Source organism: Peromyscus leucopus, chromosome 20 (assembly GCF_004664715.2).
Source record: "Peromyscus leucopus breed LL Stock chromosome 20, UCI_PerLeu_2.1, whole genome shotgun sequence".
NCBI classification, from domain to species: domain Eukaryota; kingdom Metazoa; phylum Chordata; class Mammalia; order Rodentia; family Cricetidae; genus Peromyscus; species Peromyscus leucopus.
In genome coordinates this window covers 64,812,744-64,833,281 of record NC_051080.1, presented here as the reverse complement: position 1 = coordinate 64,833,281, position 20,538 = coordinate 64,812,744, and the positions used below count along the sequence as shown (strand labels likewise).

The 20,538-nt window shown below is 44.7% G+C and overlaps 1 protein-coding gene and 1 long non-coding RNA gene across 3 annotated transcripts in view; one reads left to right on the top strand and one right to left on the bottom strand.

The window, feature by feature from the left end:
* Fer1l6 (fer-1 like family member 6) overlaps positions 1 to 20,538 on the bottom strand; it is a 122,429-nt gene that overhangs the window by 11,110 nt on the left and 90,781 nt on the right. For both annotated transcript variants that reach the window (XM_037197798.1, XM_028871879.2), the window contains exons 31-38: positions 20,149 to 20,276; positions 15,566 to 15,736; positions 13,600 to 13,760; positions 11,898 to 12,040; positions 10,338 to 10,426; positions 9,854 to 9,952; positions 8,286 to 8,527; positions 6,451 to 6,614 (exon numbers count right to left, since the gene is read on the bottom strand). In XM_037197798.1, the coding sequence (XP_037053693.1) occupies positions 6,451 to 6,614; positions 8,286 to 8,527; positions 9,854 to 9,952; positions 10,338 to 10,426; positions 11,898 to 12,040; positions 13,600 to 13,760; positions 15,566 to 15,736; positions 20,149 to 20,276 (1,197 nt within the window). The remainder of the gene's footprint in view (positions 1 to 6,450; positions 6,615 to 8,285; positions 8,528 to 9,853; positions 9,953 to 10,337; positions 10,427 to 11,897; positions 12,041 to 13,599; positions 13,761 to 15,565; positions 15,737 to 20,148; positions 20,277 to 20,538) is intronic.
* On the top strand, positions 1,438 to 4,516 carry LOC114694815. The gene is made up of 2 exons (XR_003734760.2): positions 1,438 to 1,821; positions 4,281 to 4,516. It is a non-coding gene; the product is annotated as an uncharacterized LOC114694815 (long non-coding RNA).

The window sequence follows — 20,538 nt, the reverse complement described above, 5'->3', positions numbered from 1 at the left end:
GAAGTACAGCCGCCTCCTTTTTAACTTAGGGCTTGACCATCTTGGGACCTAACCTAGGGTACATGTTAATTTGTGGGATTTGACTGGAGAAGAAACTCCCTGACCTCCCTATCTTAAAGGAGTGATTTATTTAAAGGTGGTCTTTTTTCCTTAGTTGGTATTTTATTGTGATAGTCTTTATACATTTTGCAGTTGCTATATTAGACTTTAGCATGATTCCAACTGCTTATCAACATTCTTGGCCATATCCATTCATGTCCATGCACACTTAGATTTACTAGGGGTTAATTTTCAGAGCCACTAGATATAAATCTATCTATCTATCATCTATCTATCTATCTATCTATCTATCTATCTATCTATCTATCTTTCTATCTATTTATTTATGTTTTTCCAAGATAGGGTTTCTCTGTGTAACAGCCTTGGCTGTCCTGGAACTCAATTTGTAGACAGGCTGGCCTTGAATCCACAGAGATCTGCCTGCCTCTGCTTCTTGAATGCTGGGATTAAAGGTGTGCGTGACCATGCGTCCGTCCCCCCCCCCACCCCGCCCCATGCTCAGGATATAAATTTATTAAAGTGTGTAGGAAAAGCTGCCAGCTTTACAAAATTATATAACTGAAACCTATAAGTTCACTTTGCTTCAAGCAATACTTAATATTTATTTATTTTGAAATTTTTTTCTTTTATTCTTTCTCATACATTACATTCCAACTGCAGTTCCCCCCTCCCCCCCAACTCCTCCTAGTCTCTCCTGCCACCTCCCCTCTCCCCCAGATTCACTCCTCCAGGGATATCCACTGAACGTGGCCTAACAAGTTACCATAAGACTGGGCACAAGCTCTCACATCAAGGCTGAATGAGGCAGCCCAGCAGGAGGAAAAAAGTCCCAAGTGCAGGCAAAAGAGTCAAAGACAGTCCCCACTCCCACTAGTGAGAGTCCAGCAAGAACACGAAGCTGTACAACCACAACATATATGCAGAGGACCCAGCTCAGACCCGTAGAGGGTCTATGTTTGCTGCTTCGGTCTCTGTGAGCCCCTGTGAGCCCCGCTTGACTTTTAGGAGGACTAGTTGGTGCAAGAAGTATCTAACACAGGGTGCAGTGTGTGCACATGCCCTTCTGCTCTGCCAAGGGCACCCACCCTGAGCCCTCCCTGCAGCCAGCTTGCCCTGGTGCCAAGGACGGCGCACTGCACACGAGGAGCTGTGTGAACCCAAGTGTCTAAATTATACAGCTTGGGCTACTGATAAGCAGCTTTAAAAATAAGTCTGGCAGATGTCGGAGACTGTAAACAAATCCTGTCACCCCTGTCAGTGACTGGGCAAAAAAGAAACATCAAACATTCCCAGCACTTTGTGAGTGATATATATATATATATACTTTTGAGGTGGGGTGCAGTAGGGGAGGCTTCGCTGTAACTCAAACTAGTCTACAACTTAGAATGTAGACTATATCAGTTCCAAATTTGGAGCAGTCCTCCTGCCTCAGCTTCCCAGGTGCCGGGAGGACAGGTTGAGCCGTTATTCCCAACTTTATGAGTGATATCAAATCACAAGACCCACGCAGAGGTGGGATTTGAGACTGTGCCACTTGCAGCTTAGAGACCTGGAAGCTGAGACTCAAGAGATAGAAGAAGGTGACCTGAGGGGTCGCTCTGGGACGACCCAACTTCCTGTTACTTTAGGAGAAAAGTGCTGGGTGGCCTGCCTGCCTGGACATGTGCACTGATTGGTTACAGAGCAAAGGGGACAAGGGGAAGCCGGGGTCTACTTCCTTCTGCGATCACTGCAGGACTTTCAGGACCTGCCGGACTCAGCGTGAGTTTAGAATGATGTCATTTCACATTCTCCCTTTCAGATGCATAAGGGAAAATAGAGATTTAATTCTTTCTGTTGATAACAAGGGAAGAAGATCAGGCATAGAACTATAAGCCTAGAGGGTCAGGAGTTCAGGGCCTGCCTGGGCCACAGAGAGAGATCCTGTCAGCAACAAACAAACCATATAAACCTATAAACCCGTAAACAGGATTCCCTCTCTTCCTTTCTCCTAGAGCAATTTACTTTGGAAGAGCTATAATTACAAGCATTTTCTCTTCTCTTTGAAATGTATATAAATGCCTTTGAAAACTGGGTAGGCTTTATCCTTTAAAATATCCAGGCCTGCCTTTGTCAAGGGCTTAGGAACCACTTTTTTTTTTTTTTTTTTTTTTTTTTTTTTTTTTTTTTTTTTTTTTTTTTTTTTTTTTGCAATGCAAACACCAAGAAAGTTAGCATCCTAGCCTGGGACTGCATACAGGCAAGTCCAGCTCCCTGGGAGAAAGTTAAAGGACAGGGAAGCCACCTCGGACTATTTGGGGAGACTGGAGACTTTGTGTGTGTATATAAATAAATCAGAGAAAGAGGGGTGGGGGGATATAAATAAATCTGCTGCTACTTCTGAGGGGAGGTGGCCCAACTCTGGCATTTACCTCATTCCAAGTCACAAAATGTCTCTTGTCATGAAAATGTACAAGTACCCCCCACCCCAGCCCCATGGAGAAGACGGCTGATAATTGCAGGACCAGGTTGGGTAGGACCAGGCTTGATGTCTCTCCATTTGCATGGGTTTCTTCCAGAAAGGGAAATGTTGTACAATGGTTAAAACCAAGGACTTTAGGAGTGGACTGCTTCAGTTTAAACCATGTCCTTCCTTGACCAGCCACGTTGGAACTGTGTGATGACCTCACTATGCCTGTCTTCCTTATCTACACAATAATAAACTAGGGATTGATTGATTGTGTGTGTGTGTGTGTGTGTGTAATACATATCATGGGGGTTAGGCAGATGAATGAATTCATAACCATTAAATGTTGAGTGCTGTGGGAAACATTGAAGCCCACACAAGTGACACTAAACAGAGACTAATGACCCAGAGCTCCATCATTTGTCAGTCCCATCACTTTTACGTGACAGAGACTCCAAGACAGGCAGGCTGTGGAGAAAGGAGCCTGGCCAGAGGGAAGTTCTTGGGGTTAAAGCGTGCTGGCCTGGGGAAAGAAGCAGCAGGCTAGCTATGTGGTTAGTTGGAGAACTGGTACCCTTGACCAGATATGACCATTTGAGGCTTTCAGAGCCTGGTGCTGCAGAGGTCAGAGAGCAGAGGCTGGGACTCAGGCTCCCACCGTAACATGTCATCCCACCACTGTCAGTTTGCGGTTTTCAGCCTTCACAACCTGTCAGGGCTCAGTCAACTGCTGTTAGCAATACTTGTCATTGCCGCAGACAGATCGCACCCCGCTGTGTCAGCTGGTGGTGAGAGGCTTCTTTTGTGGGAGGCCCCAAAACAGCTTGACCACACAGCTGCCATGACAGGCTTAGAGGCCCAGACACAGCTTCTGGCAGGGAACACCTGGACCCAGGAAGAGCCATAAGCTGCCCCCACCCAGTGGGACCTGCATCTAAGAGGAAATACCCGACATTCCAAACATTCCCTATACCCCTAGACAAATGTCAGCCAATCAGGGTCCTGAGCCCTGGAAATTCCCTCACCCCAACCTCTGCTATGATAAAAACTCCACCCTGCCTGGGCTCTGGGCTCTCATCTCTCTCACTGCTGTGACTGACAGAGAGACCAAGCTCAGAGCTTGAAAATAAAGGCTCTTTGCTTTTATGTATGGGATTCGATCTCCGTGGTGGTCTTTTGGGGGTCCCCGTGATCTGGGCATAATACTTTTCTAGTTTGTCTTCCCAAGAGACGGCAAGCTCCTTGGGACCAGAGCCTGCTTCCTACTCAAAAGTTAGGGATACCCCTAGGAGAGCCCTGTCTGGAGGACACTCCCTGTGACTACTGAGATAAAATGAATAGCTGATAGAGCAGCTAGGTGACCTATACTCAAAAAAGAAACCTTGCAGTGAACAGAAATGAGCCACATTTAATTAATAGCTTCTTAACTTAATAAATAGCCTTGACGACGGATTGCCAAAGTCCATTATCTTGGTCAGTTCATCAGAAGTATTGTTTATAAGAGCTTTAGCATAATGAAAACGGCTTTATTTCCCCCTCTATTTTCTTGACCCATTAGGAGAGGACATCATTGTTTATGGACTCAGATATGTAGCTCTTTATGATTGCAGAAAGAGGCAGAAGTGGGGGATGGTGAAAACATTATTACCATGCCTCGACACACAGGTTCTGACACGCGTTGAATACTTAGACTATTCTAGACACAGATTCTGTGCTCTTCCAATGTCACAACAGCCTCATGAGGTGCTCATGTTCATCTCCTCTGTTTTTGCAGGTACGGACGCTGAGGCTGGGGGATGAAGTTGCCCGAGATCACACTGTGGGTTAATAATGGAGCCAGGCTCTGCACAGGAGTCGGCCGTGAACCTCCTGTTTGAAGTCCCCTGCAGCCAGTTAGCAGGCATTCCTCTTCCCTCCCATCTCTGTCAACCACCGAGGTATTTGGGTGGATTGCCTCTTCTGTACACTTTATAGAGATAGAATCGAATACCATGTGGTCTCTGTTCCTGACTCTTTCCCTCTTGTCATGATGTTTCCAAGGTCGGTCTGTGCTCATGACTCCACTTCTCTCTATGGCTGGATAATAATTTTCAGTTGGGTATGTGCATCATTCTTTATTTATTCACTCATTAGCTCATGGACGTCAGGTCTTTCTACTTTCAGGCCATTATGACTAATGTTGTCATAAACTTTGACAATTTCATTCTTTAAAGATGGCTGGGACCCTCTCTGCTGCTAAATATAATGGACACATCTAAATAATGTACCAGGTACAGGCTTCATGGATCAGGCCCCACTGCCATCTTTTCAGGGCATGGTACTTCCTGACTTAAGGCTGGTAGGAACATATAAGAATGGCCTCACCTGGATCTTGCTGTTGGAAGTGCAAGGATGCTGGACCTCCCCATATACTGAGTAAAGATCTTCCATTTAACAGTTTCCTAGGTTAAGATCAACTCAATGGTTGATCTTAAGTTCCGTGTGCAAGGTCTTGACTTGAGAGCATGTATTTAGATTTGTAAAGCAATTCTCTCTGTGTGGGATTATGGTGGTTTTGAATGAGAAATGTTCCCTATAGGTTCTGACATTGGAGCACTTGGCCTCCAGTAGGTGGTGCTGTTTAGGGAGGTGGTCCAGCTGTGCTGGAGGAAGTATGTCACTGGGGGCGGGCTTCGAGAGTGTATAGCCTTGCCTCACTTCCAGTGCATGCTCTATTTCATGTCTGAGGTTGAAGATGTGGTCTCTTAGCTTCCTGCTCCAGCTGCCCTGCCTACCCCACCATGGTCGACCCCCATCCCTCTGGAATAAACTCTTTCTTCCCTGAATTTCTTTCATGGTGGTGTTTTAACCCAGCAACAGAACAGTAACTGAGACAAGGAAAATCCCAGCAGTCCTTCTTAAAGAATTTCCTCTCTTGGTTTCTGTGTTACCCCATGTTCTCATTTTCTACCTCCATCGCTGCCTTCCCCTCCTTAGCCTCTTTGTCTGGGATTGATCCTCTCAAGCCACCGTCTTAACTCCTCGCCCTACACCCAGAACCAGCACAGAGTTATAGTGCAGTCAGCTCTCAGTAAGTCCTCCAGGGACCCAGAAGACCAAGGGTGGCTGGTGCCTCGGGTTCCCCACCAATATCATCAGGCCAGAGAGCGCTAAACTAAGAACGGAAGAGAGAAGAAAATGTTGCAGAAAGCGTAGTAAGAGTAGATATCGGGGCATCCGACCAGCAGTGTTTGGGGGCTTCCTCGCCTCATACCCACTGAATCCAGAGCAGAGAGAAAGGCTAACATGAGGGAGCCCTGCTGCCTGCCTCAGTACCTTTGTACAACCTACTGACTTACACAGGCCCTCCGTCCCTACAGAGGAGCAATGGGGTGTGTGTGTGTGTGTGGGGGGGTGACTCAAAGAATGTGAAAAAGGAACACCCTGCCCAATAGCTTTAAAGGATCAGGAACTCCAGTCACAGGTGGTCCAATATGGACCAACACAGATCAACCTGAAAATGCAGAAGAAAGAGAAAATGTCCCTACCAGCTGTCACCCTCTCCAGGAAGCTGGGAAAGGATGGGCTGTCATAAAATTGGGTCCCATGTTTGGAGGTTAAGGAATGAGAGAATTACTCTCAACTTGTGCATTAGCCATGGTTTTATGGATAATTTCAAGAAATGTTTAAAATTTTAAGGCCAGGGGCATGAGTTCAGGTAAAATAAGGGAAAATCACCCCAATGGAGACAGCTTATAAACCAAATAGGCTGAAATACGAAAGGATTATTAATGCATTTATAAAGCTTTAGAAAGTCTAGTTCTTGGCAGGACCTTTGCTTCGAGGGCTCTAAAGAGCTACTTCAAAGCACTTAACGTGAAGCTCACAAAACGACTCACTGAGAGAGCATGATGTCCCCTGATGCGCCCCCTCCCCCCAGCCCACCTCCTACAGCTGTCACTTACCGTGAGCTCCTTGCTCTTGGCAAAAGGCCACCAGCCACGCACACGCTTTTGCTGGAATATGGAGATCTTGTTCTCCTCGCTTGCATTTTCAAACTTGGACAGATCACAGGCTTTTGCAGATTTGGCGGCCCGAGGGAAGCTGTTAAGATTCATTTCCAGGGAGCCTGTGAAGAGATGTCCTCAACAGTTATGGCGGGATTTTCAGTCACTGTGGGTCAGCAGGGACTCCTCTACTCGCTGGCCAGTCCCTCAGTCAGTGTTATATTGCATGTGAGATGTGCTAGCTATGTGAGCAGGTATGCATGAGATGGAGACACGTGGTCCCATCAAGAATTAATAACATGGTAGCAGGTGGAAAGGCAGAGCAGAGTGTTATATGAATCTCCAGGCTTCAGTTTGGAGTATTGATACGACAGGGCATCTCCCCGGCTCGACATGCTGTTCCATGGATGACAGGCCTCAGGTTTGTCGTACTTCAGTACTGACCCCCCTGTAAGAGTCCCCCGTACATCATCTTGCAGGTCACAGTCAAAGTCCTTCTGCCTTTGCATCTACTGTCTGGGACAGAAGAGGGTCACTCAGTTCACTGCAATGCTGCTTCAGGGTAAGATAGTGTCATGAAGGACTTGTGTGTCTCATTTTGACAACTTTCCTAATATAAAGTAGTGTTTGTTAAATGTGAAGCTTTAGAGCATGTACATCAGCGATATCTATCTATCTATCTATCTATCTATCTATCTATCTATCTATCTATCTATGTCTATTTATCTATCTATCTCTATATATATTCTGTTATCCAGTCTCACCATACTGGCCATGGTTCTGTATAGTAGCTCACAGCCCCAGCCTGCCACCCTTCCTGTACATATAAATGTGTATCTTGAAGAAATGAGATTTCCCTCCCACATTCTGTTTCACTTAGCGCATCTCCTGCAACTTTCCGGACCACTGCCTGTTTCAGTATTGTCATGGCTGCAGGGCTGTTGTTTACGGAGTGCTCCCCATGGGTGAGGGCTTGTGGTGGGCTCTTTTTCTTAAAGATTTATTTTGGTAGAAAAGAAAGTACATGAAGGACACGTGGATCGTATTGATCTGAAACTAGAAGCATTTTGGTTGGTTAAGCTTTTAGGCTTTTGAGCAGCAGTTCAGCTGAGAGCCATTCGAATGAGGACTCAGAGGCTTCCAGTCTGAGGAAACAGGATCAGCTGAGGAACTGGCAAGGTGAGGTAGCTGTAGCTCGTTCTGTTTCTCTGATCTTCCAGCTTCATCCCAATAACTAGCCTCAGGTTTGTTTTTATTAATAAGATCTGTTAAGATTCCTGTTACAATTTATTCTTATTCTATTATTTTATTTTACATGTTTGCATGTGAGCCTGAATATATGCATATGTACCACGGTGATGCAGGTGCCTGTACAAGGGCATCCGGTCTCCTGGAACTGGAGTTTCAGGTGGTTGTGAGCCTCCTGATGTGGGTGCTGGGAACCAAACCCAGGGTCCTCTGTAAGAGCAGCATGTGCCCTTGACTGCTGAGCACCTCTCCAGCCCCTCTGGTTACTCATAACAGATCAGTAATGAACTCAAAGTTTAACTGTTTCTTAGTGTTAAATAGAGCAAAGACCGACTTGCCTGAATGTGTTAGGCGCCTATCATAGACTAACAGACTACAGTTTTGCCAGTTCCCTAGTAATGGCTGGTTGGACGATTGATAATTTTTTTGTGTAATCACAAATAGCCCTAAAATTATTGTGCTCATAACAAAATTGCACTCAGCTCTCCAAAAGCTAGAGTGACACTCTTGGCATTAATACGTGCTTGAGAAGGCCGCTGGCTTACCCAGGAAGTCATCTGAGGACAGTCTTTCAAAGTCCCAGACCTGCAGCACCAAGACAGCTGGAGTCTTACACTCCATCTTCTCTAGGGAAAAGATGTGCTCCCGTTTGGTGATGACCATTTGCTTTTCAGCCGGCAGATACTGGAACGGAAACAGGAAACGCCAGTTGAAGTTCCCTTCTCCAGTCAGGGAGTTGTAGTGCACATCCGTCTCCTGCCTGTCGTCCTCCAAACCCTTGATCCACCTGCATAAAGATAAGGAAATTCAAACACTCAGAGTGCGCTATTCAGGCACCAGCAGAATCAAGAGTGACATGACCAGCTTCAGGCGCCCGAGCCGTAGCTTCCATTATAGGTAGCGGGGTTCAGAGGGAAGTTTCCATTTTAAATGAGAAAGAGAAAAATGATTCAAAAAGAAGACATCCCAAAGCATGCTGTGCCATTGTCTTCGACTGTTTACAGGTCAGAAGCTCTGTGCAATTAAGATAGAAAAGAGGAAGTGAACACGTGATCGGAGCCCCTGTCTGGGAGTCCTCTGCTGGGAGTCCTCTGTGGAAGGGCGGTCATCTCCACTCCGGAGTATTGGAACAAGATTATGGTGAAGCCTCTACAGTTGGGTGGTTAGACCTGTGTGGTGCTGGGGAGGGAACCAGGCAGATGAGAGGTGAGGGAGAAGAGAGTGAACACGAGCATCTTTCTGTACATCTTAATGACCAGGACTTGGAAATTGCTGAACTCTTCCGGAAGCCTTCCATATTGTGAGTCATGAAATACACACACACACACACACACACACATTTTACAGAACACATTAATGTTTCCCAAATGTGACTGGAAAGCAATTTCAGATTATTTTAATTCTGTTCTTCAAATGTTATTCTGCTACTTCCATTCCTCCTTATTTGTCATAATTCATTCCTCTATTCTCATTCTGGGGGAAAAAAGAGAATTTTGAACCACTGCGCTTCAACTGTCAAGTGTATTTAGAGCACAAGGTGCTTCTTGGTCAGGAACGGCAGAGGACAGTCACCATGAGGCTGTGATGAGTTTAGACCTGATTCTCTCTGCCCTCACATGTTCCCTGAGAGGGGCCTGAATGGAAGCTGGACTGAGATATAAGAGAAATATTGACTGCTTCACCCCAGGGTCCTAGGCAGGAATCTCTTTTCAATTAGTAGCACTAGCAAATGGGAAGGCCTCAATTCCAGCCTTTGCACTAGCATTATAATCTGCTAAACGCATGGTTCTTCCCTCCATAACACTCTTGCTGCCCTGCCTGTTTCAGTTCAAAGGCAGATGTACTTTTAAGGACACCTAAAAGGTTGGTTATCCAACATTTAACTGAGAGATAGTTATATAAGATTTGCTCACTGAAAATGTTTTCATAAAATAATCCTTAGCAAAATGAATGAACAAGACAAAGTTATCACACAGAAAGCGACCTTACCTAACTCAAAGCAGGACGGGTCCTTCTGTGGAATTGTGGGTAGCAGCTCCCACGAGGCACAGACTGGCTAGAGACTGAAGAGGGGCGATGGGAAAGGAAGAACCGCGCTTGTGGAAGACCTTACCCTTTGACGTAAATATCACTTGACTTTTGACCCGTGAAGATATTCTCATCTTCTAAAATGACGTCTTCAGTATTCCAGATGGTCACCCTCAGCTCATATCTGGGGTGAAGGAACACAGTGTTAGGTAAACGACCTTGAAAGGGGGCCCAAAAGCATTGCACTCCATCTGTAAGCCTTGAGTCTGTCAAGGCCATTGGCATCAGCACTAGAAGTTGGTCTGTCGGAACCATGTAGCTCAACTGGAGATCTCAGATTCACTAGGCTATTGGTGGGGCAGAGTAGCTTCTCCTTCCATGGACCAGCTTGTCCAGATGAAGAGCTTGAAATGCAGAAGCTACCGCTTCAACCACCTCCATCACTACAACCCACATACCACTGTCACTGGCCAGGTGAGGCTTGCTAATCTGTCATCTCTCACCTCAAACCCTATAATCTTTTCTTCTAGGACCATGGTCTCCTCCCCACTTAGTATGGGCAGACTTACCCTTTGGGTTTCCTTGGTGAAATGTCAACAGGAGGTCCAAGCTGAGGTGTATCTTTGGGGAACATGTCCACCCACATTTGTAGACGGCCCTTGTCAACAAAAGATTTTCTTTAGCTTTGAGAAAGGGCAGGGCATGAAAATTGACTATTCATCGTGTTAAAACATCCCTTTTAAAACAAATGGATGTTAAATATGATTTGGTGTTTCTATATATATGTGGCCTATTTGTTAACGATGGTAGAGGTGTCCCCTTCTCTCTTCCTTCCTTCCTTTCTTTTTTTTATTCCTTCCTCCCTTCCTTCTTTGAGCTAGACTCTCATGTAGCCTAGGCTGGCTTTGAACACATCATTTACTTAAAGCTGGCCTTGAACACCTGATACGACTGCTTCTACCTCCCAAATTCTGGAATTACTGGCATGTACTACAATGCCAGGGATAACTTACGTTTTTATTAAGAATTTACTAATGCATAAGTTAAAGCTGAGGAAAGGCAAGAAACCCTTCATTGAGTCTCTACTATGCAATGGTCATGGCACTATGCACTTATGTGCAGTCTCTTGAATTCTTGCATATCAGTTAATGTGGTGGTATTGTGTTCCCCAAAATATTGTGTACTCTAATAAATTTATCTGGGGTCAGAGAACAGACAGCCACTAGATACAAAGGCTAGAAAATGGTGGCATTCACACCTTTAATCCTAGCATTCCAGAGATAGAAATCCCTCTGGATCTCTGTGAGTTCAAGGCCACATTGGAAATAGCCAAGCATGGTGACACACGCCTTTAATCCCAGAAATCCAGCCTTTAATCCCAGGGAGTGGTGGTAGAAAGCAGAAAGATATATAAGGCGTGAGGACCAGAAACTAGAAGCATTTTGGCTGGTTAAGCATGTGGCTGGTTAAGCTTCAGGCTTTCGAGCAGCACAGTTCAGCTGAGATTCATTCTGGATGAGGACACAGAAGCTTCCAGTCTGAGGAAACAGGACCAGCTGAGGAATTGGCAAGGTGAGATAGCTGTGGCTTGTTCTGTCTCTCTGACCTTCCAGTATTCACCCCAATAACTGGCCTCGGGTTTGATTTTATCAATAAGAACTTTTAAGATTCCTGCTACAAGTTAAGTTTCAAAGTTTCTCAAATGTTGAAGTTCGTCTAAAGGACTTTGATAATTCAAATTATAAAAATGAAAACAAAACAAAACAAAAACAGTACTGCCCAGTTAGGTATACAGACCTCTTGAACTCTATGAAACCTAAATGTCATGCCAGGGTCCTTAAGATAGATTCGAGGGTTCAGTAAAACCCTTTTATCATCTTCTCAATGTAGATACATTTAATAAATCTTTCTTTGCTTTTCACTGTTACTTTGAGCTGCCTGCTGAGGGTGAATGGAGACTTTTAGCTGCCTACTGAGGATGAATGGAGACTTTGAGTTGCCTACTGAGGGTGAATGGAGACTCTGAGTTGCCTACTGAGGATGAATGGAGACTTCGAGTTGCCTACTGAGGATGAATGGCCAACCCTAACTTCCTTAAGCTCTGGTCTTAATAATGCTGGCAACACTACCTGCTCCATTCCTGGCTTATCCTTGTGGTACAATGGCCGTGTTTCTATGTGCTCTGGAACCAGCCTACACCCGACTTCAGGGATGTCTTCCCAAGAGTGTAACACCTTGAGGGCCAAGTGTTCGTAAGATTCCACCATCTCCTCTGCAGGGAAAGAAAGAGAAGGAAAGAGACTTGTTAGGTGCTGCTCCTCCAAAGAGTGACAGCTGCAGATGCTTCTTAAGTTCTTCCTGTAATGATCTATTCTAAAGATACTAGGGGGTAGGAACAAAAGAAAATAGAAAATCAGAAGAGCTGGAGGTAGCATGGTATGAAAGAGAAAGTGACCGAATGCAAAGACAGAGACCTGAGATGAGTCAATTGATAAGAAGACAGAGACAGCAATCGAACCCTGGAGTGGGGATTTGGCACGCACGCGTGCACACACACACACACACACACACACACACACACACACTCAAACAGATTATTTCTGGAGATCCCACAGATCAGAAAAGATGGATGCCAGAGACTAAAAAGGATATGTTTGTTAACACCATGGTGTGAAGGCCTAGGAATCAGGGTGGCCTTAAATAAGATGGTGGCCCAAGGTGTGTTTGTGGACATCTTCACTTCCCTAGGGGTCTCCCAACTATAAACACCTATACTTCATTCCACCGAAGGAGGTGATTCATGATTTAAAAGATAAAGACCAAAACAGTCATAAAAATACTGGGGAAAAGAATATCACAAAACAAGACAAAATTATTGAAAAATAAAATCTTTTTTGACAAAGCTTATAATGGTAAAAATTTGATATAAGATAATCAAACCTGACTTTATAGAAAGGGACCACAGAAACAATTGTCTGTTGGCAATAATTACATTGGTAAGAGCTGACAGAGCTAGACAATCAATGAACAAAATCTTTGTCTTAGACTTTAATCATTTGGGAACTGACCTTATGAACATAATTTCAGATTTTTAGTGGGCAAAATGGTAACTATTTAATCATTATTTAATCAAATGTAGACTTTTGACCAAATAATTACATCACTCTAAGAGTATATGGTGAAGAAGAAATTTTTTCAACAGAAATCCACATCAACATGTCACCAATACACTGTTTAAACAGCAATAACTCTGTATGCAAGAACTTACAGTATGTTCTTGGGTCCAAAATAATGAAGCAAAGAGTAATGAAACTGGTGGAAGTCCATAGTGTGAAATGGCCTCTACCACCTTAGTTTGACTCTGTAGCAAAAGTGTGGAAGATTTATACCAGAATTGTGCTGTGTCATTAAAAATGCCTTTCACCCCCCTTACCCCAGATTTATAGATGCTTCTTCGCGATCTCCAGGGTGTGTCTCGTGATACTCATGGGAAAATATCCATCTTTTGGTGCTAAAATAAGATAGTTTGGCACAGCAATTTCGGGGCAGCGGGTTGGACCTAGTGTTTTGCACTGTGTGATATTCATTTAAAGCTTTTGCTTGCTTTGCACATTTGCAAGTCCTTACCAGTTACCACACACACGAGGCACAGTTAGCAGAACTTGGTGATTGTGAGTCTTGTCATTAGCCTACTTGATTCTCTGTCTTTTCTTCTGGGAGCACGATTACTTTTGTAATCAGATGACCCAATGTCCCCAAGCCTCAAACACCACTGGATACAGCCTTTTAAAAAAGAACAGCGCATCAACAGAACGCCGTGCTGGGGCTTACCAGAGTCTTCCTCGGCAAAGGCCGTTTTTCCAGAAAAGACCTTGTTTCCGATCTGTATCTTCCCGGGACGAAAGTGCGGCCCGTCGAGCTTGTTGTCTTTGCAGAGCTTGGTCAGGATTTCTGTGGGTTTGGACGTGTCCCTCCAGGCGTTGTACCCTTCTCTGAGAAGTGGAGGAAGGACAGACAGGAAGTGAGGCTGGCTGCCCTCTAGGGGAACACCTTCCGAGATCCCACTGAAAGCTCAGCTTTCATTGTGTGGTTTCCCTCACACCCACTCACCCGTCTCTACACCTGGGCTACTGCTTTGGGCTTTGTTTCCTTTTCTCCTCTTTCTAGTCAACCAGTCAAGCCCCTTTGCCTTTGTACCCCTTTGTACAGCTTGCAAGGAAGACAGGACTTCCAAGCGGCTTGACCTAAAGATGGTTTGCAAGAAATGTCAAGTTTTTTAGAAGTGATAATTCTTCTTAAAAAAAAAAAAGAAAGAAAAAAAAAGAAAAATTGAAGTGAAATTCATATCACAAAATTCATCATTTTGGAATTGACTCGTACAGTGATGTATATAGTCACAATATCATGCAATCACTTCTTGCCATCACCCTGAGAGAAGATCCTGTATCCAAACTGCACTCACTCTCCATTCCCACTTCCCAGCTCCATTAGCTTGGGCCAGTCTGGTTTTCTGCTGCTCTGGGGTCCAGGCAAGTTTAGCCAGTGTGTGGTCATGTGTGTGCTGCTTAAGAGGACAGCCCGGCTTATGACCTCACTGTCTCTCCTGCCTTCCTCTCCCTTCCCTCACACAACTCCTCTTATAGACTCATGTCTCAGGCAGAAGGTTCTGACATGTTTTTCTAACCAGTGACTTTCCTGGTGGGCTCTTCTAGGTCTCCCCAACCCTTTCATCCTTTAAGGAACTTGGAGGAAGTGGATCACAGGATGGGGGGGACTATGGTTCCTCCTCATCCCTGGCATCCTGGCCCACCACAGTAGGAACTGCCACTATCAACTGTCCTACAGATCAAAAGTCACTTGGCTATATCACTCCATAACACATTCATATGGTGGAATACTATACAGGCCCAGTAAAGCAAAGACTCGAGCACTATTAAATGATAGTTATGAATCCATAAGCTGCAACATGAGGACAATAAACAAGTTACAAAGCATGGGAAGTATAATCCAAGTTCAGAAGCAAATAGTATAGAAAAATACTAAAAGGAAATAAGCAAAAACCTTTATATAAATACTTAATTTTTATTAATTATGCAAAATAGCGATTTATGCAAATTATTTATTTATATTGACAAACTATGTAAATTAGTTTCCATTTCCCATTTAGGAAAGTGGTTTTTGAATTGCAGAATGGAACTACAACGAATGTCTATATTTTCCTAGCTGTAATTTGTAAGATTTTGTTAAAAAATATAATAAGATTCAACATACATTAAAAGAAAATCAAGCTGGTAGCCTACATTTAAAAATAAAATTGAATTGCAAATCTTTGTAAAGAATGTTGGATCCACTCTTCCCGCACGTATAAAGTGTGGATAATAATACCCCAGCGAGTTCTGGGGGAGCTGATGAGCTATTCCTTGCAAAGCTCTTAAAACAGCGCACATGCACATGCAGCTGTTGTTTATAGAATGCCCAAAGCACATGCAGCTATTGTTTATAGAGTGCCGAGACGCTGATGTTTGCATTGTATTAACCATTCTTCCTCTAGCACCGTCCGCCAGGGAATCCGGACCACCAGAAACAGGTGAACAACACATAAGCACATCACAGCCTGGCTCTTTACTCTCGAAGAACCTGCCCTGGGTTTTAAACCAGAGGTGCTTCCCCAGGCCCATTGGCCCTCAAATGCCTGCAACAGTCTCCCGGATCCAGCTCTGCTGAGAGAATGGAATAAACGCATGCGCAGTCCAGATGGGACACCAACAGGGAGGGGTTCCACAGGAGAACAACTTACATCTCGTATTGGCTCTGCAAACCGCAGATGGCTCTGTGTTTGCTGTAGAAACGGTTCTCCAAGTCGATCTTGGTCTCCCCGATGAGGTCATCTGACCCAATCATGTCATGGTCGTAGATCAGGACGGAGAGCAGGGACTCCTTTGGGAAAGTGGCCTGGATCTCAAATGACCTGAGTGCGAGCAGAGGGCTGGGAGTCAGCGGTGTTTGGCAGTATGGTGCTTCACCGGCTTTCTTTCAGTTAGCTTCCTACCCGGGTGGATGATGGACTGACCGGTTTAGCAATTCAGTCAGCACTGACAGGAATCTGTGTAGTACAACGGACTTCTGATTCCTTCGTCAAATTTCAATAGACAATGATCTGCCTTTTTTTACAGGCCATATCTCAGAGTTACTTACTGGGGACTTAGACTGATTTTCAATCTGATTTTAGACCTGGACTTTCTGGTTGTTAAACACTGGGCATGTGACTTAATCTCTTTCACCCTCCTTGTATGAAAATGAGAACAATCAGGACTCCTTTAAACATAGTGTGGCGGTTAGATGCAAGGTTGATCATATAAAACACACATTTCACTTCCAGCTTTTCAGCTCAGACCCAGTAAGAATATTATCATTCTTTTCGGTCACTGCTTTATCGAAGAACACCAGCTGGAGTTTTCAAAAAGAAAACCTTGCTGATGGAAACAAAGACTTGCAGGCTGTCTCCACAAGATGAAGGGCCCTGAGAACAGAATACCATTCTCGGATTTCTGAATCACTGGAGCTTGCATTTGGCCTGCAGAGAATAGATATTTAATGGCTATTTCTTTGAGCTGCAAAGCATGTCAGAAATTTATATCCAATACCTCTATTTTGTAGATAAGGAAGACAAACCCTGGAGAACCTAAGTGAAGAATCATAAATCCATCGTTCCTGGACTATGTGATAGGATCCTAGTCTAGTGTGGCAGAGACGGCCACACACTCAGGAGACAATTACCACCCGCACCCTCCTCACCCCAGTGAGAAAAACAGACCATTTACAGCACCAGGGATCATAACTGATGGGGTAGGCTCTGAACGGCCCAGATGGGGCTGCACAGGGATGAAATCCATGTACTCTTTATCTGTTACGCATGGTAGTGCCTTCTTGACTTCAAATCCTGGCTTCTAGGTTGCAATGGCTATTCTGGAGGTTCATTAGAAGCAAGCACCCAACATCCATCTCTGAGTTTTGCTATCACCACGGTAGCCATCAAGGAAGGGCTTAATAGGAAGGCTTCACTGACCCTGGTAATGATAACAGAGGATTTAATGGTTCTGGCGCGTCTCATCAAGCTGTACTCATAGTTTAACCTTGCCTGAATTTCTTGGAGCTGCCATCCAAAGAGTTTGCAAAACCACCATCCCAAGATTGGATTCCTGGTCTCCCTGGGAACTCCTAAGCTTACATCAGATCGAATGTCGGTGATAATACCATTAGATGTCATTGCTTGAGCAAACGCTGGGACAGCATAAGTGTGCAGAGGTTCAGAGGCTCAAAGCAAAGATCCCCACAGTTCTTTTGTTCATTCATTCATTGCCTAACTTTTCCTTCTGGTGTTTACCACACAGCCACTATATGACAGGTCCACAAGAGTGGCAGGAGATAGTAGGAGCTGAGATGGAGTCATAGGCAAAAGAGAAGTCCCTTCACCTGGACCTAGACAGCAGAGAGTTCTCTGGGCTCTAGACCTGGAACTCAGACCTGCCCATCCCCTGTTTCTACGGGACTTGCCACAGTGTCTTAATCCCCCGTTCATTTTTCTCTCAGTAGTCACAGGATCCCTGAAAAGCACGGACTGCAGAGAACCTGATACAAGATGGATTCCCAATAACTGTGGTATGTGTGTGTGTGTGCGTGTGTGTCTGTGTGTGTGTGTGTGTGTGTGTGTGTGTGTGTGTAGGGAACCAAGGAAAGTGGGCAGATGAGGGCCCAGCTGGGAACAAGAAGTAACCGTCTTATTCAATATGAAACACAGAACCAATGCAAAGAAGAAAGCCAAGAGGTCAGAGCTAAGAGCTAAAAACCTTACCCTTCCTCTTGTGGTGGTCCTACCTCTCTGAAAGAGAGCTACTTCTTGTGTGTCTGTCTTTATAAAGACTTTATGTTCTGCCTTCTCATTGGTTGTAAACTCAACCACATGACTGCCTCGTCACTGCCTGTCTGTACAGACCTCCAGGTCTTCTGAGGTTGGTATTGAGATTAAAGGTGTGTGTCTCCATGCTGGCTGTATCCTTGAACACACAGAGATCTACCTAGCTCTGCCTACCAAGTGCTGGGATTAAAGGCGTGCACCACCACCGTCCAGCTTTCGCTATGGCTCTAATAGCAGTGGCTCTGACCCCCGGGCAACTTTGTTTATTAACATACAAATAAAATCACATTTCAGTACAAATAAAATATCACCATAAAGGCCTGCAGAGGTGAGTGAGCCATCAGAGTTAGTGAGCTATTTTAGTCACCCAAGTTCAGTAATTTGGGATCCCATTGTTTTCAAGGCGATAAAGACTATGGGACACTTTGAGAGCTGTGAAAAGAACTGCCAAAGACTATGGTCACACTCAACTTCAGAATGATGCAGAGTAGCAGAGTCCCAGCAGATGTCACCACCACATGAAGGAGGTTTAGTCTGTGTACCTATTCTTTCACTCACTCATTCATTCCTTCACAATAAGACATGTAGTCAGCACTTAGTGTGTGCCGGGCGCTGTCCGCAGGGCTGGGGAAGCGGTGCCGGCCTACATGAGTTCATGCACCAACAGATTTGATCCCCCAGTAGAGAGGAGAAGATGGCGATTGAACACACAGACAAGTAAACCTATGCCAGAAGCTGTGAAGGAGAAAGGGAGGCAGCTCAAAGAGTCAGGGTGTTAGCAGAAGGGGCTGTGACAGCCTCACATGAATACCCTAGCAGGTGTTCCCGTCAGGAGGGGGGTCCCTAAGTTACAGGTTAGGCACACGTCCTTCTGGAACACAGTAGGACTGAGCCAGGAATGTGCATTCTAGAGTAACAATGAAAGATGTATCCCACCAACCATCTACCCCTGGAGAGGCTATGAAAGAAGCCCTGGGAAGCTGTATGTAGGTGGGAAGGGGGTGCAGCCATCACACTGGCCTCCTCTGTTCCAGAGCCCTAAAATAAGGCTGATAAAGCAAGTCTAACTCATGTCTGGGGAACTGTAAGGGCAAAACGTAGCAGTGGTTACATAAGTGGCAGATCACAGTAAAGGTCATCTCTGGATCAGAGAAACAAGGATAAGCTTCCCTGGTATGTCATTTTAATTGTTCCCATTAATCCAGACAGGCCAGGTCATTTATTGCCTCATTTCCTCAGCAGCAATAAAATCTGAGAAGCCGATGCTGGTCAAATGCCATGGGGTCTGAAGCCAATACAGATGCATTTATGAATATATATGAGTCTGGTGGAGATTTCATCCTGTGCCCTTGGTTCCTCAAGAGAAACAAATTAAACATACTTCAGATATTGCTGAAGTCACCAAGGAGGAGGGAAAGGTGGCAGATGTGGATCGAACCCTGACGGTGCCATAGATGTCTCGCAGGTTCTTCCAAAGGAGTCTAGCTAGGGTCGGGTGTCACGACTGCTTTATGGATGAGGAAAGCGCCCAAACAGGTGGAGTTAGCTTCATGAGGTTGCAGAGTGCACATGACAGCGAAACCCCGGTTCCAATTCCAAGGGCAGTGGTAGTCGGAGCACAAACTCAAGCAGGAAACATGTATGATACGCAATTATAAAGTCAATGGCATGTGGCTGGAGTGAATGGCTCGGTGGTTAAGAGCACTTGTTGCTCTTGCAGAGGACCTGGGCTTGGTTTCTAGCACCTACATGGTAGCTCACAACCATCTGTAAGTCTGATTCTAGGGTATCTGGATGCCATGGGTACTGTACACACATAGTGCACATACATACATGCAAGCAAAATATATACACACATGAGTAAAATAAATAAATCCTTGTTGCATGTACCAGAAAATTCCTGTGTCTAGTTCTACTGCACACCCACACATACAGTGTATTTTAACAATTTGCAGGAAAATAAAACACAACTATGGGATGTCAGTTCAACTTTTGGACATCACTGCAAGTGTTTGGCAAGATGATATGGTGGAAAAACTCTCTAGTAGGAGACCAAAAACTCAACCATCTGGTTCAGTCCCCTTGAATTCTGAGTTGAGTGAATTTGCATGTATTTCTTAACCTCTTTGGATTTCAGATGTCTTGATTGCAAGAAGAAAACTCTCTATACAGAACCAGGAGGTGGTACCCATGACCCTTCAAGGTACTTTTAAGGTCTAGAAAATAGCTGTTTCAAAGCTATGTGTCTGAAGATCATTACATGCCAAATCCCAAACAGGAAAACTTTGCACATTTCATAGACATTTAGCTGGCTGTTATCAAGAACACAAGTCAATATTTAATCCTCAGCTACCATTTTACTTAAGACACCTCTCCACATACATACCATTTCCACCAACCCTCCAGGAAGACAGAGACAGCCAATGCAGGAAAGATGATACAACCCAATTGGGATGGTCACTGACCTTCCAAATACTGGATTCAGTTGTTTGGGAATGTATTTGTCCCGGTCTTTGATTTCTGTTTTGCCAAGTCTGAGGACAATGTAGGGGTCTGATTTGCCATCTGGATCAGCTGGGCTAAGATTAAATGCCTGGGGAGGAAAAAGGAAACGACTCCGACTGTTGTGGAATATTAGTAGAAGATGTGTTACATTTGTTTATGCTGCGGAACATTTGTTTAGTGATGCAAAGATGTGTTGCATTCTTTTATGTTGCATTTGTTCAACTCTGTGAAGCTGTGTTACTGTGCATGTCTAAAACACCTGATTGGTCTAATAAAGAGCTGAATGGTCAGTCAATAGCCAGGTAAATGAAAGGCTATGTGGGGCTGGCAGACAGAGAGAATAAGTAGGA